Raw genomic sequence first — 25,227 nt, forward strand, 5'->3', positions numbered from 1 at the left:
CACTGGCCTGGAGAAAATAATGTTCATTGTGCTAAACACAGATCATTGTGCTAAACACAGATCATTGTGCTAAACTTAGATCTTTGTGCTAAACACAGATCATTGTGCTAAACACAGATCATTGTTCTCGGTGGCAGCAGGGTCCAAAGGAACCGCAGGCTGAGCTCTGGGCCGAGCCCACCCAGCCATGAGGGTCTGGCCTGGGTTTCTCCAAGCCAGAAGCCAAGAGAGCTTTCCCAGGATTTTTTGTCTTTAAATGAGCTTTTCCCCAGGGGTGTAACGAGCTCTTTTGTGTGCTTTAATTTGGTATCAATCTAAACCAGGCAGCTGACTGGTTGTACCCAGTCCTCACAGAGAACCATTTCTGCAGGTAGTAGACTCCCTCCCCAGCCAAAAAGCAAACCTACATTAAACCACAACAATTGGTGAGATTATTCAGTTTGGGGACACTTTGCTGTTGAACTCCTAGACAATCAAAATGCTGTTGCCATGGTGGAAAACTGCATGCAGTGACTGCAATATATAATTCTTCTGAAGGGTTGCATCTGCTGACCATCAATGTGTCAAGACAAGGAGTGAAGACCCAATGCTCATCTATTTTACCAGTGGTACTACAGGCTTCCCAAAAATGGTGATGCAGTCCCACAGCAGTTATGGCATTGGATTTGCAGTCTCTGGCAGGTATTACTATTATTTTATTGTTATTACTATTATTACTGGCAGATATTATTATTATTTCTTGCAGTTCCTCCCAGGGTCCTGACTAAAGGATGTGATCAGCATTAAACTGAACGTGTGACCATAAAATTCCAGTAAATATAGGCATTTCATGATTGTAGGATTTTGCATCCTCCTTATCTTGAAAGTCAAAGGCTGCCTTTCCCAAAGCATTCTGAGTTGGAAGCTGGTGATCAAGGGTCCAGAGAAGTGACTTGTTTAGTGTCCTGGAGAAATGAGCTGTGACTTAGCTGATGCCTCAACTGCACCAGATGGGGAAAACCTACTCCAGATGATCTGTCTGGGTTCTGCTCTAGAGTCAGATTCTGCAACTCAAGACGAAGATGTTTTGCACTGCTCACAAGAAAAATAAATGCTCAAAACGTTCAGCAGGAGGGAATGAAGAGAATATTTAAGACTCTTCAAACTCTCTCAAATTTTCTACAGAGCCCCACATGATGACATCACATCTTCTAATGGGAGCCTCCTGCTGTGACCTGGGCCTGAGTCTATCACATTCTCTGAAGGATTTCTTCCATCTCTGCTTTTTCATCAGATATTGGATGAACTTGACTCCTTCAGATATAATGTGGAATACCTCTGATACTGGTTGGGTAAAAGCAGCTTGGAGCAGTGTTTTTGCACCATGGATCTGTGGATCCTGTGTCTTTGTACACCATATGCCACAGTTTAAATCAGAAGTTATTGCAGAGGTAAGCTTAACATTTTATACTGTGATGTTTATTTCCATTTTACATAAGTGGACTGAGCTCCAGCCCATGGGTGCCACTGCTCTGTAGCAGCAGGGATAGTGCTTCCCACATCCCAAGGAATCATCCCTCCTTTTGGTGCCCCTTAAGCTCAATGAATAAGTGTTTTCCCTCCTGGTTAAGGCCAAGTGTCAAGGCTTGAGTGTAGAGGACAACTGGAGGAAGATGCAGGATATAAATCTCTTGGGATCACTGCTGTGTTGTCCAATATTGAGCCTAAACCTCAGTTCAGGTATGGGCTTGCAGCTGTTTTGGGGTCAGGCTGAGTATGGGCCAGTAATCAGAGTATGGCACAAACCTGAACTCCTGAGTTTTCAGTAAGTTGCCAGAGTGCCTATTCCTAACCTAAGGCACTTTTAACCAATCTGCTGGTTAATTCCCCTCAACATTGCCCTCTTTTGTTAATCACCTGTACATTTACAAGGTCAGACCCAGCATTACACTTTCTTTCCAGCACAATAACTTCCTGTTTTTCTAGACTCTCTCAAGATACCCCATCACCACCTTCTGCACGGCTCCCACCGCCTTCCGCATGCTGGTCCAGCATGATGTGAGCAGGTACAGCAGGAGGGGAGGGAGCCTGGGCTGCTCTGCTGGGGCAGCTCTGCATGCTGGCCTCCTTAGGCTCCTTGATTCTTTTCTTCAAGGCAATCTAAGGAGCATAACTTGCTCTTGACTTTTCGGTTAAATCTATTTGCTGTTTTTTCAAGAATTAAGAAAATTATTTCGTTTGCTGTTTCTTTCAAGCTACAAGTTCCCAAGTCTGAAACACTGTGTAACTGGAGGCGAAGCACTCAATCCTGAAGTGCTGGCGAAGTGGAAAATCCAGACAGGGCTGGTTATCCATGAAGGTTATGGCCAGACTGAAACAGTACGTTTGAAATAAATGTAATTACGTTTATTAATTTATTATTAAAAGCCTTCACCATCTTTACTTCAAAAGCAGAACTAAAATAGAATATTTGCTCTGGGTATCAATTTGTCCTGTCTGAGATTATAAAGAAAAATATTAAAGCAGCTCACATCCCAGACTCTGATGTTCCCAAGAACTCCAGTTCAGCCCTTGTCACAACAAAGTCACAAGGGAGAGTCCTGGATAGTGCAAACAATTATAGAATTCACACGATGTTGCAACAATTGAAACAATCCTTCACATCTCTTCTGCAGGTGACAATCTGTGCCAATATGAAAGGGATGAAAATCAAACCTGGCTCTTTGGGCAGGGCTGTTCCCCCTTACGATGTGCAGGTGCGTGGCTATGGGGCAGCTGTGGTGGCACAGGCAGGCAGTGCTGGCCGTGTCCCCTGTGTGCCCTGCACTGAGCTGCAGCAGATGCTGCTCTGGGCTGAGCAGAGCCCTCTGCTGTGTGTGACTCTCTGCAGATCGTGGATGAGCTCGGGGCTGTTGTGCCTGCAGGAGCAGAGGGCACCATCGCTGTGCGAGTGCAGCCCTCGCGCCCCTTCTGCCTCTTCTCCGAGTACTTGGTGAGCTGAGCTGCCCTGCTGGGTCTGGGTCTGCTCAGAGACTGGGGAGGGAGCCAGGGCAGAGTGCTGCCAGCAGCAGAATTCCATCCAGGATCCTCAGTAGGTCTCACTGGGTTACTCCAGGACTTTGAGCCTGGTCAGTGCATAGTTCCAGGAACAGACTGACTGACAGAGTGTAGCTTCAAAATGCAACATAAACCAGGGGATACTCGCTCTGGATATGTACCAGGCAGTTGCCATGCACTTCATGTTCAGAGCATCCCTCTTTTCCCTCTATTTCAAATCTGTCTTTGGTTAAACAGAAAGCACATAAATTCTTCTCTTATGCATCAGAAGCTCAGGGAAGATTTCCCAGGCACAGGTATTTTATTCCCTCATTCCACTGTCAGAGGTGCTCCCATTCCAGCAGTCACTGCAGTCAGAGAAACCTTTGAACAGGTGCCTGTCACACACAGGCTGTGCACAACATCAACAACACCAAGACAAGCTACAGCAAATCCCTCACCTGGAGATAACCATATGGCTCTGAGGTAGTGACACACATAATCAAACACCACTTTTCAAATAGGGATGCTCTACCCACTGAAAGCAGAGCCAGGTTAAGGAAACACACCAGATGAAGAGATATTTTGGTTCAGGTCAAAGGTCCATCTAAGGAACTGTTTATCTGAGGTGGTGCTGAGGTGCAGGACACTCTTAACAAAACAGTAGAATCAGGCAATCCTAAAGATATTCTCCCCTGTATTGGGCCTGTCATATTCAATAGGCTTTGGGGAACCTACCTGTGTTTTTTATCCTTTTCTGAAGCCCCATAATATTTATATACTTGTTGCAGTCTCATAAAACAACCTGCAAAAAGTCATTTTTCACTATGTCATAAAAGCCTTCTTTACAGTCAATACTGTTATTTCAGGTTTTCACTATGTCTTCTTTTGTCAGTGTTTTTCCTGTGTAACCAAAAGGTTACACTGGATATGTAGGTCCTAAAGGTTATATAATGCTTTTCCTTCAGGTCACCTCATTTGTGTTTGGTTTCACAGTTAACAGGAAAATGCTTTCTCTCTCTGGAAGTTATTTTGGCAATCCCCTGAAATGATAAATCGTTTACCTGAACAGAGTGGATTACAATTTGTAGTGATTTCCTGTGTTGGATGGGCATTTTGATAGAGCATGACCTTTTCTCTATAGAGCAGAAATCCACTTTAAAAGTGCTTTTTTCTATTTCATACGTCCCCACTACAAAGCTGCTAAAGTGGCACTGTTTATTTAGTTGAAAATATAAAACAGCATTGAAAACGCTCATTTTGAGAACAATTGTTCATATTTTATGCAGTTCAGTCACTGCAAAGTAAATGCACTACAATTCACTAACAATAAGATATTTTTTTGAAAATGTTTGTTTGTTGCCAGGATAATCCAGAGAAAACTGCTGCCTCTGTGCGTGGAGATTTCTATCTCACTGGGGACAGAGGCACTATGGATGAAGAGGGATATATCTGGTTTGTGGGGAGAGCTGATGATATCATTAATTCTGCTGGGTAAGGTATTTCCTTTCAGATTTCCTCCTGAAGGAAAATGGGAAGAGCATTGGAGGGGAGGGGCTGATCTTTGTGCTCCCCCAGGTACCGCATTGGCCCCTTTGAAGTGGAGAGTGCCTTGATCCAGCACCCAGCAGTGTCAGACGTGGCTGTTGTCAGCAGCCCTGACCCAGTGAGAGGGGAGGTAAAACAAAACAGACAAAACTTGTGAAAGAAATGCCCTTTGAACTAAACATCAGTATCCCTATATGTACCAGGCTTCCTTGGAATTCAATATGTTGTAGATTTTTGAAATTAAATGGGCTTATTTTTTAAAAATCCATATCCTAATAGATCTTACAATATCAGAATGATTTCTTTGTTTGCAGAGTTTAGATGTGTAAAACCAGTTTGGCTTTTCAACCTCATAATGACAGGTTTTTGTCCAAGCAATGAAATTTCAATTATTCATCATTTTGTCACTTAGTACACTGTAGCAATGACATCCAGATTGTTTAAATTTTGTTTTATTGAAACATTTCTTTGAGCATCTGGGATGAGATTTTAATATTCTTTATTTTCTGTACTAGAACTTCTTGAAAGTTTAATAATGTATAAAGTTAGGGAAAAAAAAATGGAAAATAGCCAAACATTCTCTGCTGCTGAATGGGTCCTTCATAGCACAGCAGTTGATAACAAATAACTAATGAAAAGGGAAATCAAAGAAAAAGCTCACATTTTGCCATTCTGAATTTTGACACTTTTCACAACAAATGTGTTCCCTTATTGCCACCTCTGGAAATCAATGGAATCTCTTCGTTCTTGTGCCACAGGTGGTCAAAGCCTTCATTGTTTTAGCACCTGCTTTTCTATCACATGATCCAGAAAAATTAATTCACGAGCTTCAACAACATGTCAAGAAGGTGACTGCACCTTACAAGTATCCAAGGAAGGTAAGCACAGCCCAGAAAGAAAAGCTCTCTCATTGTACCAGAAACTCAGCAGTTTTTGTTCTGCCTCAACTCTTTTTCAACAGCATTCTGACCAACACTCCAAGCAGAGTTAGATAAAGTGAAAGTAGGTGACAGGGTCTGTTGGGTTGGCTGTGTGTGCTAGAAAGTGCCTGGAGGGAGGCAATGGTCATGAAATTTTATTTCATAAGCAGCCAGTCTTTCTTTCCTGGAGCACTGGGGTTTTCACAGCAGCTCAGAAGGCCAAGGCATTCCATTCTAACCAGTTCTACCTTGAGCTCTCCTCTAACACACAGCCAAATCAAAACAGAAGTTCTTGCTGGCATCAGTGGGTTGGAATCCACCTCTTCTCACTAGGACAGACCATTAACTCCCTGTCCTGAAAGCTGCAGCACTCAGCTCCCAGAGGTCAGGGTCTCCCTGCAAGTAATGTCTGTGCACTGGTTACAAGGTGTAGTAAAGAATTCACCATTCCAGCCCTGGTTGTGCAGCTTCCCATCTATTTATCCCCTGCTATCCCATGCTAAAAATGTTTTCACAATCTTTTGTTGCACCTGGGAAATTAACCACAAGTTGTTTGGCTACAGGGAGCATTTTTGCCTTCCAGGTGGAGTTTGTTCAGGAGCTGCCAAAGACAGCTACTGGGAAAATCCAGAGAAAGGTTCTAAAGAACAAAGAGTGGGCAAAAGAATGACAACAGCAAGAGTGATCTGGAAAACAAGGAGAGAAATTCTCCATTATGTGTACCAGCCACAACACATGACAGAGCAGGTTGTCATTGCCCAAAGCAGAATGAGAACATTGGGAAAAACAAACTGTGGAAGAAAAAGGAGAAAACATTCTTGAGGCTATGTGGTATTGGAACCATTTTTGCCATGGACCAATAAATTTTCAGAAGGAAGGAAGTGCAAGTAATTCAAAGTGTGGTATGGGAGAGAAAAAGACTCAAGTGCATACAGAGGTCTAGTTTTTTTTTACTGCAATTTGTATAAACATCTTCCTTAAAAAAAAAATGGGTGAAACTACGAGGCTTTGAAAATTACAAATAAATGAGGAATTAATAAAAAGATATTTCTCTTGAGGTGGATATCAACAATTAATTAGCAATCAAAACCTACCACTCTAACATTCTCAAATTTTTCAGGGTGGAAGGAAAAAGACATTTCTTTTTAATGCTTCTCTTCATCATGATGTTTGTAATCTACTTAAATGGTTAAACTGGAGGGAAGAGTGCTTTAGGTTAAGGTGCAAATTATGTACAATTAACAATGGTGTAAATGATTACAAGAAAAAAGTTACTCCACAGAAAGTTCTGCTGCTTGATCTGTTTTGTGCTGCCTTCTCTTCTCATTACTCCAGAAGAAGAGAGCAATAAAGTCAGAAGGGTTTCACTCTAAAACCTTTATGAAGGAATGGTCAGGTTTCACATCTCCAGGGAACAGCTGATCTTTACAGTGCCTCACATGGGAAGCATGTCCTGAAAGGTGAGTGAAATGAATAAAGGGGATCTCCTCCAGCAGCTCTCAGTCTCTCCTGTGTACAGCAGACAGGTCAGGAAAATGTTATTTATCTGAACTCCTCACATTGATGATCACTGAACAAAGCAAATGGTATTAAGTCAGGAATAATAATTTATAATTTTCCTTCTCATTCTGATAACTTTGTCCTTACTGGGTCTTTTCCTCTGTTTTCTGTCTTTGTTTTCACTTCTACATTTGCAGGTGAGAAAGTGCTAAAAATTGAAATCTCTCACAGTCTTCTTGATGGACATTTTTGTAGAGCACTCTGGAATCCTAAACTTCAAATGTGCCATCTTGTCAGTCTTGAATATCATTTCCCTAAATATTACTTAATTTTATGTCCTTCCTCTTTCTCTCAAAATCTATTGTGTAGATTTTGTCATTGTAATGCTCTGCAATACACAAGTTACAGATAAATTAGAGAATTAGAGCAGACTGAGAAAGGAGAAGTATCTTCCTAAGTGATTAGGGCTTGTTTACAACTTGTCAGTGTTTCTCTGCCACAATGTCCAAGGAGTGTGGAGAACACCATGAATTTCTGTTTCTTTTGACAAAATATCTGTTCTGGGGGGAAATTCTGCATCTAGATTTTTTATGTTGGCAGATATCACTGAAACAATTCAGTTGTGTTAAACTCGGGTATTTGAACTAATTTGCCTGGTAAGCAGATTAAATATTACTGTATAAGGTTCTGTAAAGCAATAGTTCCAGTGTTAAATAAGTAACTTTTTCTTGAGGAATAGCATTTGACCAATGAGATCCGTGCATCTAAAAATGTCAGAACAAACAGTTTCAAATGAAGACAAGAGACATGGGGTAAAAGGCTGCAAATTGAGCTTAAAAACCTGGGGCAAAGGGCAAAACTTTGCAGCTTCACTCAGGCCACAAAACTTGCCCAGGAAAAAGTATTTTATTCAGAGTTCACCTGTGATTTTTGTAATGGAAGAGGACATCTGCACAAGCAAATGTAGAACCTCTCTGCCTGGGAAGGTCATGGATCAGATCCTCCTGGAAGATGTGCTGAGGCATGGAAAAGACAAGGAGGTGTTCCAAGGCAAGCAGTGTGTAAATCAAATTTGGGGGCCTACATAAGGGATTGCTGGAGTGAAAGTGCTTGGGACAGATGTAGTGAATGGAAATGTGAGTCAGCAGCTGGTGAAGTTAAAGGAATGAGATTGCTGGTGGAAGTTAGGAAATATTCTTCAGCTCCATGGGAAGGAAAAGGAATGGAGAATCAGCTAGTGAATGCTTTGATGACAGAAGCAGGGATATTCTTCTAATGCAAACATTAACATCTGATGTTGTGTTTGAGGAAGACAAGTTGTGGGCAATTAACAGCCCCAAAGAACATGTCAGCTGAGACACAGACAAGGTGCCAGATTAATACAGGACATTAATCCTTAAAACAGAAAAAGGTAAAAAGTATGAGAGTGCAGGATGGGAGACTTTACATTCTTTTGGACCATTCAAACCATCAGTCTGCAGTGGGCTTGAGTGACTTCAATGAATAGCCCATCAGCTCATAACTGGATTGTCTTGATAATCTCAAGATTTGTTTTGTTGGTTCTTGTTGTTGTTGTTGCAGGATTCATAGCAACAACTCTGCTAATTTTATTAACCTCAAGATGACTGTGCTTATTCCTTCTGCATACTGTAATGTTAAACACTAGTTTCACAAAAATACATGTACCATGACATAGAATGAGGGTGTGTGTAAGCAACCTCTTTATTCAAACCAATTTGCATTCATTTATCCAACATCTTACATGGGACAGCATCCAATAACTGGATTGGTTTAAATGTACTTTCTTTCATTCCAGGTGACTGATTCTTTCAGTGTGCACCTGATTGTTCCCCTCATTGTCTGATTAAACATCATTAATCATGAGAACATTTGTTAAATCCTGGATTCCTCAGTGTTTGTGGATTCTCAGGTCACCTTCCAGATCATTCCATGGAAACAGCAGGCTTCTTACATCTCAGATTGTTTCCTACTATGAACCTATAAACCAGTGCCAAAAGGAGCTGCCAGAATATTTCAACTTTGCAAGTGATGTCTTAGATGAGTGGGCACGACTGGAAAAGGTAGTATTTGTCTTTTACTTTATAGGCATTGTGCTGTTAACCCCAGCTGCCAACAAAGAACCACAAAGCCACTGGATCTCTCTCACACACACAGACACACAAACATCCAGTGGGATGGGGAGGAGAATCAAGAGAAAAAAAAGGTAAAACCCATGGGTTGAGGAAAGAGCTGTTTAGTAATTGAAATGTCATAATAATAATCATGATCATATTGGTAGCAGTAGCAGTAGCTCACTTTCCACTGACTGATGCCCAGCCCATCCCCAGACACCTCCCAACAAACTTTCCCCCAAGGTATCATTGGCAGAGTGTGGGAAACTGGAAAGTTCTTAACTTACAGTAAGCACTGCTTAGCAATAACTAAAACATCACTGTGTTATCAGCACTACACTCATCCTAAATTCATAAACCACAGCACTCTAGCAGGACTTTGTAAGAAAATTTAATCTACTCCAGCCAAAATGAGGACATAGTGGAACGAATCTGTGATGATACAAATCAGGTTTCCTCATTGGTACTGGGCAGTATTAGCTGCAGAGTGAAAGCACCATTCTATTTTCTTTATCAGAAATAAAGGTGTCACCCTAAGACAGTGATTGGCAGGGATGATTTACTTACTTAAGAGATTTTTTTAATTGAAGTTAAACCTTTTAAGGTTTGTCTTATTTTAATATCTTCTCACGTGTTGTAGGATGGACGAAAACCAGCAAATCCAGCTTTTTGGTGGGTCAATGATGAGGGAGAGGAGGTGAAGTGGAGCTTTGAGGAGCTGGGCTCTCTGTCCAGAAAGGCAGCCAATGTTCTTTCTGGAGCCTGTGGGCTGCAGAGAGGAGACAGAGTCATTGCAGTTCTGCCTCGTGTTCCTGACTGGTGGCTCCTGAACGTGGCCTGCATGCGAGCAGGTGAGACACTCCCTGACTTGGTGGCTGCAGACAGAAAGCAAACACAGCCTACAAGCCATGTGCCAGATCACAGTGAAGAAAATGCAAAAAATGCAAACAGCAATGTTCTGTTGTGACCTCTACTGCTGGTGCTTCTGCCTAGAAGGAGAATTGGCAGCAGCCCCACAGGAACCACAGGGTCAGACAGGGCCCAGTCAAATGGCATTCTCAGGTGAGGCCAGTGAGGGGGGAATGGCTGCAGCCCAGGGCCAGACTTGACACATCCATTGTAAGGGAGCTGAATGTACAATGGAACCATTTATATGATTAGAATCATTAATAATTCAATAGATCTGTTTTGTTCTGCTTTTAAACTGCTAAACATCCATGATGGAAGAAATCAGCATCCACAGAGAGACACACCATCAAGTATTTTTGGGAAATACTGAGTTTTCTCAATTGCTTCTTCCCAGGAATTGTCCTTATTCCAGGAACATCCCAATTAACAGCCAAAGACATCTCCTACCGACTGCAGGCTTCCAAGGCCAAGTGTATCATTACCAGTGACACCCTGGCACCTGCAGTGGAATCTGTCCTGCCTGGCAGCCAGTTCCTGAAAAGTAAACTCCTTGTAGGCCAAGGGAGCAGGGATGGGTGGCTGAACTTCAAAGAGCTCCTTGCGTGAGTACCCAGCTCTCTCACCATCATGCCTGTGAGCTGAAGGGAGCTGTACCAGTCAGATGACATTGCTGAGGTTTGGGGGGAATTTTCAAAATCCAAATGAGTTACATTTCTCTGTCAACTTGCAGTATTGTGATTACATTGCATTAAATACAGATTCATGAAACCCAGGTTTTGGGAGCCAAGTTCAGGTACTTCAGCTTCTCCTTGCTGCTCAGCCCTGTGATTCAAAGTTTACTTGTGACAAGAAAAATGGATTCTCTAACTTTTCCTTGTGATATCTAATGCAACTATTTCTTTAGTAAGATTATATAATTCGGAAGGTTATTAATTGGTAATATTATTAAATTAAGTAAGATTATACCATTTAGGAAGAAAACAACACAGATACTGATTACCCGGTAGGAAACTGCATGTAGTGATTGCAGTGTATCATTTCTTCTCAAGGGTTGCATCTGCTGACCATCAATGTGTCAAGACCAGGAGTCAAGACCCAATGATAGTGTATTTTACCAGTGGCACTACAGGCTTCCCAAAAATGGTGGTGCACTCCCACAGCAGTTATGGCATTGGATTTGCAATCTCTGGCAGGTATTATCTTGCAGTTCCTCCCAGGCTGCTGACTAAGTGAGGTGATCAGCATTAAACTGAAGATCTGACCATGAAACTCCAGGAAATGTAGGATTTGCACCTTTCTCCTCATTCTCCTCTCATGGTAAAACTCTTGTTATTAAAAGCTTCTGGAAGACCCAGTTGAGCTCATCATGTGCAGAGCTGTGTCCCTTGCAGGGCTGAAAGCAGAGAAGCAATAAGGAAATTGTCCCTGCAGCCACAGCAGAGGAAGTCAAGCACACTCATGTTGGGCCAACATTCCCTGAGAACCAAAGCAACCTTGAGCCATTTCATTACACCTTAGGAGTCACACTTCAGCTTAAACCTATGGCTTGCTACTCAATTGCTTTCCCTGAAAGTTTTTTTCATCTCTGCTTTTTCATCAGGTACTGGATGAACTTGACTCCTTCAGATATAATGTGGAATACCTCTGACACTGGCTGGGCAAAATCAGCCTATGGCAGTGTTTTTGCACCATGGATCTGTGGATCCTGTGTCTTTGTACACCATATGCCACAATTTACACCAGAGGTTATTGCAGAAGTGAGTAACCCCCACATGCCAAGCAATCCAAAGGTTCCAGAATGCTTATTCTTCTTACAAGCTATTTTTCAAAAACACTCAGCTCTGTGATAGCCCTCAACATTGGCCTCTTGTATGGGTCACAAACCTCAACCTTAATCTTCCCAAGAATAATACTGGGAAAGCTCTGGTCTAGTTCCCTATCACCAACTAGGCTTGAGCCTGGAACACAGACACCTTGGAAAACCCAAAAAAATCCTAACTTACATCTACTGCTCTCACTGGTCCTTCATTTAAATGAGTGACTTTTTTGGACAGAAAATTCCATATTTTCTACAGGAGCTGAACTGCCTGGTGCAGCATTTTAATGATTTCCATCTTGCAGACATTTGAGCATGTAAATTGTGTTAATCACCTGTACATTTACAAGGTCAGACCCAGCATTACACTTTCTTTCCAGCACAATAACTTCCTGTTTTTCTAGACTCTCTCAAGATACCCCATCACCACCTTCTGCACGGCTCCCACCGCCTTCCGCATGCTGGTCCAGCATGATGTGAGCAGGTACAGCAGGAGGGGAGGGAGCCTGGGCTGCTCTGCTGGGGCAGCTCTGCATGCTGGCCTCCTTGGGCTCCTTGATTCTCTTCTTCAAGGCAATCTAAGGAGCACAACTTGCTCTCAGCAAAGAAGGCTCTCACTTTTGAGATGTGAGAATCATTAGCCACACCGGGGCTACTGGGGCTTTGAATAGACAGCACAGAGGAAACTCTGGGGGATAATTTTTAACTTGTCACTTCCTCTGAACTTAGGGTTCAGAGGTCAGTTTAAGTCAATGTTTTAGGCAGCATTGAATCAGGGAATTACTGGTGCACCATGGAGATGTTCTCATATGTTTGAGAATTAAGGGAGCAGTTAGAGGAGTTTCACATGCTGAGAATTATCTGGCAGCTGTTCCCACCAATTTAGTACTCTGTAAAATACCCAGTTTGTGAAAATTGGTTTGTGAGGAATTTTCACATCTTTGGTAAGGTCTTTCATCCTGACAAAAGCCAACTCAAGTTTAGCAGAGAGCTCAGGCTCTGTCTTCCTATTCATTCTTTCCTTCAATCTCAGGTGTACTTGGAAAGTCGAGGAACTCTGTTCATTTAAGGCTGTTCACTGTTCATTTTAGTAGTGAAGAAAATTATTTCATTTGCTCTTCCTCTCAAGCTACAAGTTCCCGAGTCTGAAACACTGTGTAACTGGAGGGGAAGCTCTGAATCCTGAAGTGTTTGAAAAGTGGAAAGTCCAGACAGGGCTGGTTATCCATGAAGGTTATGGCCAGACTGAAACAGTAAGTTTGCATTAATCCTTGCAGTATACCCATTCAAAGGTAACAAAACCAAAACCACAATATCCTTGATAATCAATGGAAAAGGTGAGAATCACTTATATGATTATAAAAAAAAATAAAATATGTAATTATGATTATACAGCTCCAGAATCAGCAAGCTGCATTTTTAATGGTTTAGACCTCTGCAAAAATAGAGACACTTCAGATCAAATAAGTTGTAGGAGATCCCTTTGTCATCTTTACTTTAAAAGAAATCTGAAAAAATAATTTGCTCCAGCTATCAGTTTGGCCTGTCTGAGGTTTTAATGGCAAATATTAAAACAGCTCACATCCCAGACTTCTCTGTAAGTGAACATCAACAAAATTATTAAGAACCACATCTCAGGCCTTCTCTCATTTTGCCCTTGAAATGGTCCCAAATTAATTGTCCCATGATTGAAATAAGATCTGTAATAATTTCACATCTGCTGCCCTGCAAAGTCAAGAGTTTGCTGGATAACCACTGGCTCAGACTCAACAAAACCAAGCTCACACAGCTCTGACCTGAAATGCCTCTCTGATGTACCCAAGAACCCCAGTTCAGCCCTTGTCACAACAAAGTCACAAGGGAGAGTCCTGGATAGTGCAAACAATTATAGAATTTACATGATGTTGCAACAATTTAAACAATCCTTCACAAATCTCTTCTGCAGGTGCCAATCTGTGCCAATATGAAAGGGATGAAAATCAAACCTGGCTCTTTGGGCAGGGCTGTTCCCCCTTACGATGTGCAGGTGCGTGGCTATGGGGCAGCTGTGGTGGCACAGGCAGGCAGTGCTGGCCGTGTCCCCTGTGTGCCCTGCACTGAGCTGCAGCAGATGCTGCTCTGGGCTGAGCAGAGCCCTCTGCTGTGTGTGACTCTCTGCAGATCGTGGATGAGCTCGGGGCTGTTGTGCCTGCAGGAGCAGAGGGCACCATCGCTGTGCGAGTGCAGCCCTCGCGCCCCTTCTGCCTCTTCTCCGAGTACTTGGTGAGCTGAGCTGCCCTGCTGGGTCTGGGTCTGCTCAGAGACTGGGGAGGGAGCCAGGGCAGAGTGCTGCCAGCAGCAGAATTCCATCCAGGATCCTCAGAAGGTCTCACTGGGTTACTCCAGGACTTTGAGCCTGGTCAGTGTGTGGTACTGCTGAGGTGCAGGACATTCTTAAGAAAACAACAGAATCAGGCACTTATTCTCCCCTGCAATTGTACTGTCACAATAAATAAGCTTTGGGGTCCTATCTATGTTTTCATCCTTTTCTGATCCCCCATAATATTTGGATAGCTATAGCATCCTTGAACAACAACTTGTGAGATGCAATTACTCACTAAGGGATAAGAAACTTCTACGAGTTCAATATTGTAACTTCTGGTTTTCACTATGTCTTGTTGTCAAAGAGTTTTCCTGTGTAACCAGAAGGTTACACTAGGTGTAGAGGTCCTATAGGTCAATGCAAATAATTAAGCTTTTCCTTCAGGTGACCTCATTTGAGTTTTGGTCACTCCAGTTAACGGTAAAAAGTTTATTTTGACAGGATGTTATTGAGGCAACCCCCTGCAAGGATAAATCATTTCCCTGAACAGAGTGGGTTACACATTTTTGTGGGCTACACATTTGCTGTGATGGATGAGCATTTTGATAGAGCATCATTTTTTCCCTCTAGAACAGAAATCTCTACATACACTCTTTAGTGTGTAGTGCTCTTTTCCACCTGTCACTTACTTCAGGCATCAAACTACTCATTAACATGGCTCTGAGTATTATAGTTGAATATATAAAACAGTATTGAAAACACTCATTTTGACAACAACTTAAAAAAATAATTTTATCATTTTTAGCACCACTGGAAAGGAAATGCATTATGTTTCCCTAATAATCAGATACCTTTCTGAAATGTTTGATTGTTGCCAGGATAATCCAGAGAAAACTGCTGCCTCTGTGCGTGGAGATTTCTATCTCACTGGGGACAGAGGCACTATGGATGAAGAGGGATATGTCTGGTTTGTGGGGAGAGATGATGATATCATTAATTCTGCTGGGTAAGGTATTTCCTTTCAGATTTCCTCCTGAAGGAAAATGGGAAGAGCATTGGAGGGAAGGGGCTGATCTTTGTGCTCCCCCAGGTACCGCATTGGCCCCTTTGAAGTGGAGAGTGCCTTGATCCAGCACCCAGCAGTGTCAGACGTGGCTGTTGTCAGCAGCCCTGACCCAGTGAGAGGGGAGGTAAAACAAAACAGACAAAACTTGTGAAAGAAATGCCCTTCCTTGTAATATCTTGGCAGATCTTACATTTTCAGGATGATTTCTTTGTTTGCAGGTTTTGATGTGTAAAACCAGTTTGGCTTTTCAACCTCATAATGACATGCTTTTGTATAAGCAATGAAATTTTGATTATTTCTTATTTGCCATAGTGGTAATATATCCAGAGTGTTTAAATTTTGTTTTACATTTTCCAACTTTGCAACATTTCTTTAAGTAATAGGGTCAAGATTTCCAGCTTTAATATGATATAATGTTAAGGGGGCTGAAAAAGGTGGAAATAGGGAAAAAATCCTCTGCTCTAGAATGGCACAGCACAGCATTCTGTAATAAACAGCTAATGGGAAGGGAAATTAAAGAAAAAGCTCACATTTTGCCATTCTGAATTTTGACACTTTTCACAACAAATGTATTCTACCACCTCTGGAAATCAATGGAATCTCTTCATTCTTGTGCCACAGGTGGTCAAAGCCTTCATTGTTTTAGCACCTGCTTTTCTCTCACATGATCCAGAAAAATTAATTCACGAGCTTCAACAACATGTCAAGAAGGTGACTGCACCTTACAAGTATCCAAGGAAGGTAAGCACAGCCCAGAAAGAAAAGCTCTCTCATTGTACCAGAAACTCAGCAGTTTTTGTTCTGCCTCATCTCTTTTTCAACAGCATTCTGACCAACACTCCAAGCAGAGTTAGATAAAGTGAAAGTAGGTGACAGGGTCTGTTGGGTTGGCTGTGTGTGCTAGAAAGTGCCTGGAGGGAGGCAATGGTCATGAAATTTTATTTCATGAGCAGCCAGTCTTTCTTTCCTGGAGCACTGGGGTTTTCACAGCAGCTCATTCAGTCAGCTTTTCATCATCCCAGCCTTGGCTGGGCAGCTTTCCATCCTTTTACCTCCAACCATAATGAAAGTGTGTCTTTCCTTCAGCTGAGAATTTAACCAGAATGGGGTTTTTTGCCTTTCAGGTGGAGTTTGTTCAGGATCTGCCAAAGACAACTACTGGGAAAATCCAGAGAAAAGTTTTAAGGAGCAAAGAGTGGGCAAATGTATAAAAAGAGGAAGAGTGATGTGGAAAAACAAAGAAAGAAAAATTCCATTACCTGCAGCAACCATAACACATCCAACATGGCACGTGTTTATGACCCAGAACACTTGGAAATATTGGGAAAATCAAACTGTGGAAGAAAAAGTAGAAAACACTCATATGGCTTGAGGATATTGCTATTGGAACCACTTTTGCCATTGACCAACAAATTTCCTGAAGGAAGGACTTGCAAGTTAGACAGACACAAGTGCATACAAAGATTTCATTTTACTGGATATAAACATATCCAGTAAAAAATATATAAACATATATAAACATATGTATAAATAGCTTCCTTACCAAAAAAAAAAGTGTAACTACAACTCAAATACATACAAATAAAAGAGAAATTGATTAAAATAATCTTTGTCCTGTGATGGGTACCAGCAGCACATTAATATATTCTTGTCAATAACTACCACTGTAACATTCTCAAATTCTGTCAGAGTGGAAGGAAAAAGACATTTCTTTTTAAATGGTTAAAGTTGAAGAAGACCCAAAATGCTTTAGGTTAAGGTGCAAATTACCCACAACTAACAATGGTGTAAATGATTACAAGAAAAAAGTTACTCCACAGAAGGAGCTTTGCTGATTGGTCTGGTTTGTGCCACATTCTGTTCTTGCTACTCCAGAAGAAGTGAGCAATAAATTCAGAAGGGTTTCACTGCAAAACCTTCATGAAGGAGTGCCCAGGTCTCACATTTCCAGGGAATCTTCTCATATGGGAAACATGTCCTAACAGGTGAGTGGAATGAATGGAGGATCTCCAATGTCCACAGCAGACAGGTCAGGAGAAGGAGCAGAAAAGTCTCTGTCAAACTCAGGGGCTGCATGAAGAAATGAAGGTTCTTGGGGCTGATGGGAATGGATGGATCAGTAACTGCTGAAGCTAAAGCTGTGAGATTCTTGATGGAAGTAGTTGGGAAACATGCAGAGAGAAAAAGGAACAGAGAATCAGGTACTGAATGTATGAAGCAGGAACATTCTTCTAATGCAAAAAATAACATCTGATGTTGTGTTTTAGTATGGAGAGTTGTGGGCAATTAATTTAAAATTAAAAAAAAAGGGAAAGCAGGATAGAGAACTTAACATTTAATTAGCATGTTAAAACCATCAGTCTGGCTCTGACTAACCCAAGTGACTTTAATGAAGAACTCATTAATTCATAACTGGATTATCTTTGGATAATCTCAATATTAATTTTCTTTTTTTTTTTTTGTTGGTTTGGTGTTTGTTTGCTTGTTTGTTTTTTGTTGCAGGATTCATAGCAACAGTTCTGCAATTTTGTTGTATAGTCTACAGCATCTAGACACATAATCTTCTGCCATGAAGTTGCTGTTTAAATTACAGAGTTTAAAACTCTTGAGGACTCTGAAGCCTCCTAATAGAACTTTCCATGGGCACCCCAGGCTGCTCTCCTCTGATGTATATTCCCAGTATGAGTCCATCAGACAGGGCAAACAGGAGATACCAAAGCACTTTAACTTTGCAAGTGATGTGCTGGACAAATGGTCTGAGATTGAAAAGGTAGGTGACCTTCTGTTGTGCCAATGAAATACTTTAATTTTAAATTTCATTTGGAGTAAGATGGGGTTTTGGGTTTTTTCTTTATAAAAACAACCAGTCACCACACCAAATTTGCATAATGAAATTATACCAAAGTTCATTCTTTCTTGCTTTATTTATTGTTATTTTGTAGGAGCATTAATGCATAGTGTAAGGCTTAAATTGAAATAGGATCCAGATGAGGGCTTGGGTCTAGAGACAATTAGACAGGTAAACATTTCAGAATCAGAGAAGGAGAATCTATTTGGGATACCTGAGCTTGATGAATAGCAAATCTCAATCCTTTAAGGACAAGGAAAAAAAAGCTTCTATGCCAGCTGTCAAATACTCAGATCTTCCATAATTTAGAGATGTCTGTGCATTATTATTTCATAGTCCTTCAGAAGAAAATCTTTTATGTTTGAATTCCTGTGTTTTATAGGCTGGAAAGAGACCATCAAACCCTGCTTTCTGGTGGATAAATGGAGAAGGAGAAGAGGTGAAGTGGAGCTTTGAGGAGCTGGGGCTCCTGTCTCGGAAAGTGGCCAACATGCTGACTAAAGAATGTGGGCTGCAGAAGGGAGACAAGCTGATCCTGATCCTACCACGAATTCCAGAGTGGTGGCTGGTCAATGTGGCTTGTATGAGAGCAGGTCAGTGAGCTAAAAGGGTGGGTACAAATCAGTTGAGAGAATCAAGAATGGATATGATTTAGCAAGGGAAAATGGTGTAATAATCCAGTCTAGCTGCCAGGCAGTCCTGAAGGATTTTCACTAGGGACCATAGGAGAGGTAGTTTGTGCAGTGAGCAGGAAGATGCTAGAAGTCAGGGAAGAGCCATGGAAATCACCAGGCAGATCCACATTTCATTCCTGACAGGAGAGCACAGGCATCTGCATTAATCTAATCTGTTTGGCTGGGGAACACCAGGTCAAATCTGTATGGGAGATCAGTTTGGGAATAACTAATAGCTTAGGTTCTTAGAAAACAATCAGATGTAGAAAAAACACAAAGTGACTTTATCTCTCTTCCAGGCATTATCATAATCCCAGGAACATCCCAGCTATCAGCCAAGGACATACTGTACCGGCTCCAGGCCTCCAGGGCCACGTGCATCATCACCACTGACAAACTGGCTCCTGCAGTGGACTCAGTGGCACCCCAGTGCCAGCTCCTGAAAACCAAGCTGATGGTGTCCAAAGGCAGCAGGGAGGGGTGGCTGAACTTCACTGAGCTCTACCAGTGAGTGGGATTAGTGGCACTGCACTCACCAGGACAAAGCAGACCTGATCCCACAAGCTCAACTACAACAATTGAAGTTATAATTGCATTCTCCTTTTTACAGAAACCAACCTGCTGACCATTCCTGCATCAAAACAAGCATCCAAGACCCAATGATTATCTTCTTCACCAGTGGAACCACAGGTTCTCCAAAGATGACTCAACATTCCCAGGGGAGTCTTGGTTTCAGACCCCTTTTAAGTGAAAGGTATGAAAGAGTTAAGCCTGGTTGAACATAAGATAATTGCAGCTGCATAGTAGAACTATTGTAAAACAATTCAGAATAAGAAATACCAGTGAATATTAATCCCTTATCCCTTTGAAATCAGAGTAAAAACCACATCAAATTGCTAAGGGTTAGGATTGCCCCTAATGTGTCTCAATCTTCCAATTAATACCTCTTACCCTCTTTTTGGGCGTTTTTCATTAACTTTTCTTTATTTTTTTTTCCTGTTCTATCAGGTACTGGCTGGATTTTACTCCCTCCAACACGATATGGAACACAGCAGACACAGGATGGATACTAACTTCAATTGCATCTTTTTTTGATCCTTGGGTTTTTGGATCGTGCATCTTTATACATAACTTACCACAGACTGACTCAGCAGTCATCCTAAATGTAAGGGGAAAACTCATGGAAACGTGTTCATCTGCAGAAAGCATGTCAAAAACACTTTACTCATAGCTGGTAAACAAAAATCATCCAAAAGCAGCATTAAATGCCTGCCATTCATTTGAGTGACTGTGGCAATAATATCAGTGGGTATTAATGCAGAAATTAAGTGTTTCTCTGCCCATACCTACCAAGATGAAAGTGATGTAGACAGAGGAGGAGCTGTTCTGGCCATGCCCCAAGCTGTGGGATCCTGGTGTTAAAATGGGATTTTTACAATCTCTGCATTTGCACCAACTGCAGGAGGGTTCCTCCCCCAACAGAGGGTGTGGTGCTTTTACACATGGGACAAATCTACTTCTCCTTTCACTGTCACCTGTTTACTGTCTCTTCCCAAGGCAGATTTTGTCTGGGCTTTACATCCTTCTTGTTGTTTAACCCTCTAGACTCTCTGCAGATTCCCAATTGATGTCCTGGTTGGTGCTCCAACATTGTTCCGCATGCTGGTGCAAAATGATCTCTCCAAGTAAGTAAAAAAAATTACTCACTATTGTTTAATTTACACTAATAAAATTTATTGATCTCCTGTATCTAACTGCTTGACCCAAAATATGTCAATAATTTAGTTTACAATATCATTCACAAGACTATAATGCAAAATTTGAGTTTGCTGAGTTTTTGATTAAATAGAGAAATTTGATGTTTTCCCTCAGAAATTATTAAATACTTTGTCATGATTTTTGTTTACCCCATAAATTGTCCACACTTTGGGAAGGACCTAGAAAGTGCATGTCAGCATTACTGTGAGGTAATTATTTGTTGTGGCAGCTGTAGCTCAGCCCCTGCTCCAGTTCTCACTGCCTGTCCTTGCTCCTTCCTTCCCTCTTGAACCTTCTCACTTGGCCTGTTGCAGAGGGTCAGCAATCAGGGCCCTGGCTCAGCACATCAGTATTTGGTTATTTATAATCCCAGCTGGCTTCAGCAGAAATTGTATTTTTCACATGTTTAACTCACTCTGGCAGTGAGTTGGGCACAGATATTCCTGTGTAGGAGCAGAAGGATCAGAGCCCCTCTGATTTCCCCACCTTGTGGCACCAACTCTCCCAGCAAACAGCTCTCCATGGTGCTCACCCTGTGTGCTCCTGGCCTCCCCCTCTAGATTTGAGTATTGCCTTTCATGTTTTTAACTCCCTGTGAAGGTACAAATTCATGAACCTGAAGTGCTGTGTGAGTGGAGGGGAACCACTGAACCCAGAAGTGATGGAGCAATGGAGGAGCCAGACTGGGCTGGACATCCATGAGGTGTATGGCCAGACTGAAATGGTACATCCCTAGGGACAACAGCCTGTTAAATCTTTGGAATTCCTTTTTGCTGTAAGGTTTGTTTTGTAAGAACACAGTCTGTTTCCTCCTTCACCTTTCTGTGGGTGTTTCAGTTGTTCACTTCCCTGGTAACCTCTGAAAAACTTCCTTTCATGGCTCTCCCCACAGAACCTGCCAGAAATTTTGGGAGGGAATGTGCTCTACAAATGTCCTTAAGATAATTCCAAGTAACAGTGACAGCCAAGAGGGCAGAGTTTGAACCTAAGGGAAGAAGACTGGTTAGCACAGGACATGAATTTTTCACAGAAAATGGAACAGGATTCTTTCAGGGGATTTTATGATTTTGCTTAACTGTACTATACAGCACTGATATCTAGGATCCTATGAATCTTAATTTCTTATTTTGGAATTGGTCTGGAAAGTACATTTAATGAATTGTAGCAATTTTCTATTGCAAAACTTTGGTTTATTTTGACTTTTACAGGGAATAATCTGCTGTGTTGGTAAAGGAATGAAGATTAAACCTGGATCAATGGGGAAAGCAGCTCCCCTTTATGATGTTCAGGTTTGTTGATTGCTCTTCGGATTCTGTCACGAGGGATTTTTTGTTTGGTTGGATTTGTGAGTTTGTTTTTCCATTGGACTAAAATAAAAATTGTTTTTCATCCTAGATCGTTGACAAAAATGCCAATATCCTGCCTCCAGGACAACAGGGGGAAATTGCTATCAGAAGCAAACCTATAAGACCACTTGGTTTTTTCTCTGAATATTTAGTAAGAACTTCATTTTATTCCTCACCACCACTACCAATTTCCCCAGAGGCTCTCCAATTGCAATAGTGGTCCTAAAGGCTGGGCATTTTTCACCATTTAATTATTTACTAACAGAGTAATTTGCTTATTTGGATTGGTGGGTGTTAGAAAACCCATTTTATTGTATTTTATAGCAATATCAGTACATCCTTGACTGAAAAATTAACATTTGATGTTATGTGTGCTATAGCATAATGTCTAGCTAATGCATGCTCAAATTCTAAACTACTGCTTGTAAACCACTTTAAGGATAACCCCAAGAAAACTGCAGAAAGTGAACGTGGAGATTTTTATGTGACTGGAGACAGAGGGTCTGTGGATGAAGAGGGATATTTCCAGTTCATTGGCAGAGATGATGACATCATCATTTCCTCAGGGTCAGTCTGCCACTCCATATTCTTACATGTTGCATCCTGCTGAGCTTCTGACATCACAATCCTGTACTGACCCCTTGACTTTGCAATACTTGCTGTTCTTATCACCCTTTCACAGACCTGCAGTACCATCTTGGTGATGAAACTGGATCCACTTCCCCTGCAACATCTCGTGTGTTTGAACAGAGAATGAAAACTTCAGCTGGCAAAGGAGAGATTACCTAGTTTATTTTTTGACTAAAATTGAAGGAATCTCTATTGGATTCAAAGAGCTTTAGAAACATTAATTTTTAACATGTTGAAATAACTTGATATTGTATGATGTGATACCATAACTTATCACAGCTGCAGGGTGGGATGGAGCTCCAAGGAGAGAGAACAGATGGAGAAATACCCACAGCCCCAGCACTCCTCTGCCACAAAACCACCATGAAACACTTTCCCATTTTGTCTAAAGCTTTCATGGCTGTTTGTTGACTTGTTCTGGCTTTTTCTTTTTTTTTCCTCCAACATGAAAATTAAAAACATTCTGTATTCTTTTTTCCAGCTAAAAATGAAGAGCCAAATCTCATTTTTATTTTTCCTTCCCTAGGTATCGCATTGGGCCATTTGAAGTAGAGAGTGCCCTGATAGAGCACCCAGCTGTGGTAGAAACAGCTGTTGTCAGCAGCCCTGACCCCCTCAGAGGAGAGGTAAGGATGCTAACAAGAAAATTTCAATCCAAGACATCTCCTGGTCCCTGCCTATCGAAGAATTTACTCTTCCCTCTTATTTGATCCTGTCTCTGTCTTCATCTCTGTCCTTTTCTTTCACTCGAGAGGATGAAAAATCTGCAGGTCTCATCTCAACAGGATTTCCCAGTTTTAAGGCTGAAATTCTGGGAGTTCTAAGCTTGGAATTCCCAGGATTTTGGGGCTGAAATTCCCAGGATTTTAAAGCTAAAATTCCCAAGATTTTCAGGCTGAAATTCTGAGACTTCTAAGCTTGGAATCCCCAGGTTTTTGGGGCCAGAATTCCTGGGGTTTGAGTCACAATATTCCCAGGATTTTGGGGCTGCAATTCCCAGGATTTAGGGGATGAATTTCCCAGATTTTGGGGCTGGAATTCCCAGATTTTCAGGGCTGAAATTCCCACAGTTTTGGGGCTGAAATTCCCGTGGTTTAGGGCTCTGTATTCCTGGATTTTGAGTCCAAATTTTCCAGGTTTTTGGGGCCAGAATTCTTGGGGGTTTGGGGCAGGAATTCCCAGGGTTTGGGTCTCAAAATTCCAAGCCCTTAAAAACAGATACTATCAAAGTACTTTTGTTAATTCTACCTTACAGGTGGTGAAAGCATTTGTGGTTCTGTCCCCAACCTTTTCATCCACAGACCTGAAGAGTTTAACTCGTGACTTGCAGGATCATGTCAAGAAAACTACTGCTCCATATAAATACCCTAGAAAGGTAAATATTTCTGAGGAGAAACTTTAAAACAAGGCACCCTTCCCTAAATCTCAGGAGAATTAACATTTAGATTTTCATTATTCAGCTGAGAGACAGCAGTAAAGATTCATCTAGACTAGAGACTCCAGAAGACCTTTCCTAAATAACATTAGTTTACATTGTTTTTCATGCATTTGTGTAAAGTACTCGTTCAAACTTCTCAAAATTTTCTAGGTTTTGAATATCCCAGGTAGATCTTCATGTTCTTAGTCAGACTCACAATCATAATTCTCTGTTTTGTGTTTAACCTTCAAACAAGCACTTGCCAGTGTCTTTAGGGTAACACATAACTCAATCTGAGTAAGATTTTATCTACTGATCATCACAACTAATAAACATCCACCACCCCAGGAGAATACACTTGATGTTTCTTAGTAATCCCAGCACCACAGAAAAAGAGCTACTGCAGTGCCTTAGCTAAGTTGAGCAGAACTCACAGAACTAAGAACCATTAAAGACTTTTGTGCTGTAACATCTTTTTTTTCTTTCTTTTTGTCATTCATCTCTGACCTCTGATGCCATTCAGGTATTTTCCCTTTGCTGTGAGTTACAGTTCCCAGTCTGGTCAGCTCAGAGGCAGCTGTACAGATGTTTGGCTGTCTAGGCAGACAAAGAGAGACGGTTTCACAAGTGGTTTGGCTTGGATTTGAGGCAGGCAGCTCTTACTGATGGGAATCCTCTCAGTTTTTCCATATTAGCTTGGAGAACCTTGGAAAACCAAGCCTGCTGCATTGCTTTCTCTCTTTATTTTATCTAGGTGGAATTTGTCAAAGAGCTGCCAAAGACAGTCACTGGGAAGATCAAGAGGAATGAACTGAGGGACAAAGAGTGGGGAAGGGTATAGCATTGTTTGGAATTCAACAAAACTTCTTCCATTCCATTAGAGCAACATACATTTTACTACTATAACTGACCTCACTCTGATCAAAAAATACAGGTAACATCAAGATGTGATATTTGTACCTCCTTGCAGAGTTTCCAATACCAGTATCTGACTGAATTGTATTATTCTGGTGAAAAATAAATTTTTCAATAGACAACTTCAACAGCCTTTCCCTTTGAGACCTCCTCACCACCCCTCTTACAGCCCAGCTTCTATTAGATGTCATTCTTGAGAGACAGTAAAAAAGATAATGCCTACATTTGAAAAGGTATTTTACATTAAATATATTTGATTCACTATTTCCTGAGAGTTTATTCTGACATCCAAAACTTATGGAAAGGACATGGTGACTGGTATGGTCCCTACATGTGTTCCAAAAATGCAACATTATGAAGAGGTTGCAAAAAAAAAAAACATTTTTCCTGGTGCATAGTGGCAGTAAAAGCCCTAAGAATGCATTGTTACA

The 25,227-nt window shown here is 41.5% G+C and overlaps 3 protein-coding genes across 7 annotated transcripts in view; all 3 read left to right on the forward strand.

The window, feature by feature from the left end:
* Positions 1-6,206, forward strand: part of LOC306809107 (acyl-coenzyme A synthetase ACSM4, mitochondrial-like) — a 14,780-nt gene extending 8,574 nt beyond the window's left edge. For all 4 annotated transcript variants that reach the window (XM_079320276.1, XM_079320275.1, XM_079320274.1 and 1 more), the window contains 10 exons: positions 538-681; positions 1,274-1,430; positions 1,966-2,045; positions 2,235-2,358; positions 2,655-2,735; positions 2,870-2,971; positions 4,382-4,509; positions 4,594-4,693; positions 5,322-5,441; positions 6,067-6,206. In XM_079320276.1, the coding sequence (XP_079176402.1) occupies positions 538-681; positions 1,274-1,430; positions 1,966-2,045; positions 2,235-2,358; positions 2,655-2,735; positions 2,870-2,971; positions 4,382-4,509; positions 4,594-4,693; positions 5,322-5,441; positions 6,067-6,153 (1,123 nt within the window). In that variant the 3' untranslated portion in view covers positions 6,154-6,206. The remainder of the gene's footprint in view (positions 1-537; positions 682-1,273; positions 1,431-1,965; positions 2,046-2,234; positions 2,359-2,654; positions 2,736-2,869; positions 2,972-4,381; positions 4,510-4,593; positions 4,694-5,321; positions 5,442-6,066) is intronic.
* Positions 1-24,798, forward strand: part of LOC306809109 (acyl-coenzyme A synthetase ACSM4, mitochondrial-like) — an 80,447-nt gene extending 55,649 nt beyond the window's left edge. The window contains exons 1-14 of one of the 2 annotated variants that reach the window (XM_079320278.1): positions 16,886-17,193; positions 17,711-17,978; positions 18,439-18,649; positions 19,030-19,237; positions 19,341-19,484; positions 19,739-19,895; positions 20,336-20,415; positions 21,089-21,212; positions 21,697-21,777; positions 21,884-21,985; positions 22,274-22,401; positions 22,991-23,090; positions 23,720-23,839; positions 24,636-24,798. In XM_079320278.1, the coding sequence (XP_079176404.1) occupies positions 17,778-17,978; positions 18,439-18,649; positions 19,030-19,237; positions 19,341-19,484; positions 19,739-19,895; positions 20,336-20,415; positions 21,089-21,212; positions 21,697-21,777; positions 21,884-21,985; positions 22,274-22,401; positions 22,991-23,090; positions 23,720-23,839; positions 24,636-24,722 (1,743 nt within the window). In that variant the 5' untranslated portion in view covers positions 16,886-17,193; positions 17,711-17,777 and the 3' untranslated portion in view covers positions 24,723-24,798. Of the gene's footprint in view, positions 1-16,885; positions 17,194-17,710; positions 17,979-18,438; positions 18,650-19,029; positions 19,238-19,340; positions 19,485-19,738; positions 19,896-20,335; positions 20,416-21,088; positions 21,213-21,696; positions 21,778-21,883; positions 21,986-22,273; positions 22,402-22,990; positions 23,091-23,719; positions 23,840-24,635 lie in introns of those variants that run through there. The other variant, XM_079320279.1, reaches the window with a different exon arrangement.
* Positions 6,821-16,814, forward strand: LOC306809108 (acyl-coenzyme A synthetase ACSM4, mitochondrial-like). The gene is made up of 14 exons (XM_079320277.1): positions 6,821-6,943; positions 8,800-9,064; positions 9,756-9,966; positions 10,419-10,626; positions 11,074-11,217; positions 11,625-11,781; positions 12,245-12,324; positions 12,970-13,093; positions 13,786-13,866; positions 14,001-14,102; positions 15,021-15,148; positions 15,233-15,332; positions 15,830-15,949; positions 16,333-16,814. Exons 2-14 carry the CDS (start codon positions 8,864-8,866, stop codon positions 16,417-16,419), a joined length of 1,743 nt encoding a protein of 580 aa, XP_079176403.1. The 5' UTR covers positions 6,821-6,943; positions 8,800-8,863; the 3' UTR covers positions 16,420-16,814.
* Positions 24,799-25,227: the final 429 nt, after the last annotated feature.

This window comes from Erithacus rubecula, assembly GCF_903797595.1.
Source record: "Erithacus rubecula genome assembly, chromosome: 17".
Lineage (NCBI taxonomy): Eukaryota > Metazoa > Chordata > Aves > Passeriformes > Muscicapidae > Erithacus > Erithacus rubecula.

Bases quoted from the DNA above. Each gene is read 5' to 3' on its own strand.
- LOC306809108 (XM_079320277.1), top strand. From the start codon at position 8,864: ATGAGAACATTTGTTAAATCCTGGATTCCTCAGTGTTTGTGGATTCTC. The intron at 9,065-9,755 runs GTAGTATTTGTC...CACGTGTTGTAG, and splicing joins AGTGGGCACGACTGGAAAAG to GATGGACGAAAACCAGCAAA. The intron at 13,094-13,785 runs GTAAGTTTGCAT...TCTCTTCTGCAG, and splicing joins GTTATGGCCAGACTGAAACA to GTGCCAATCTGTGCCAATAT.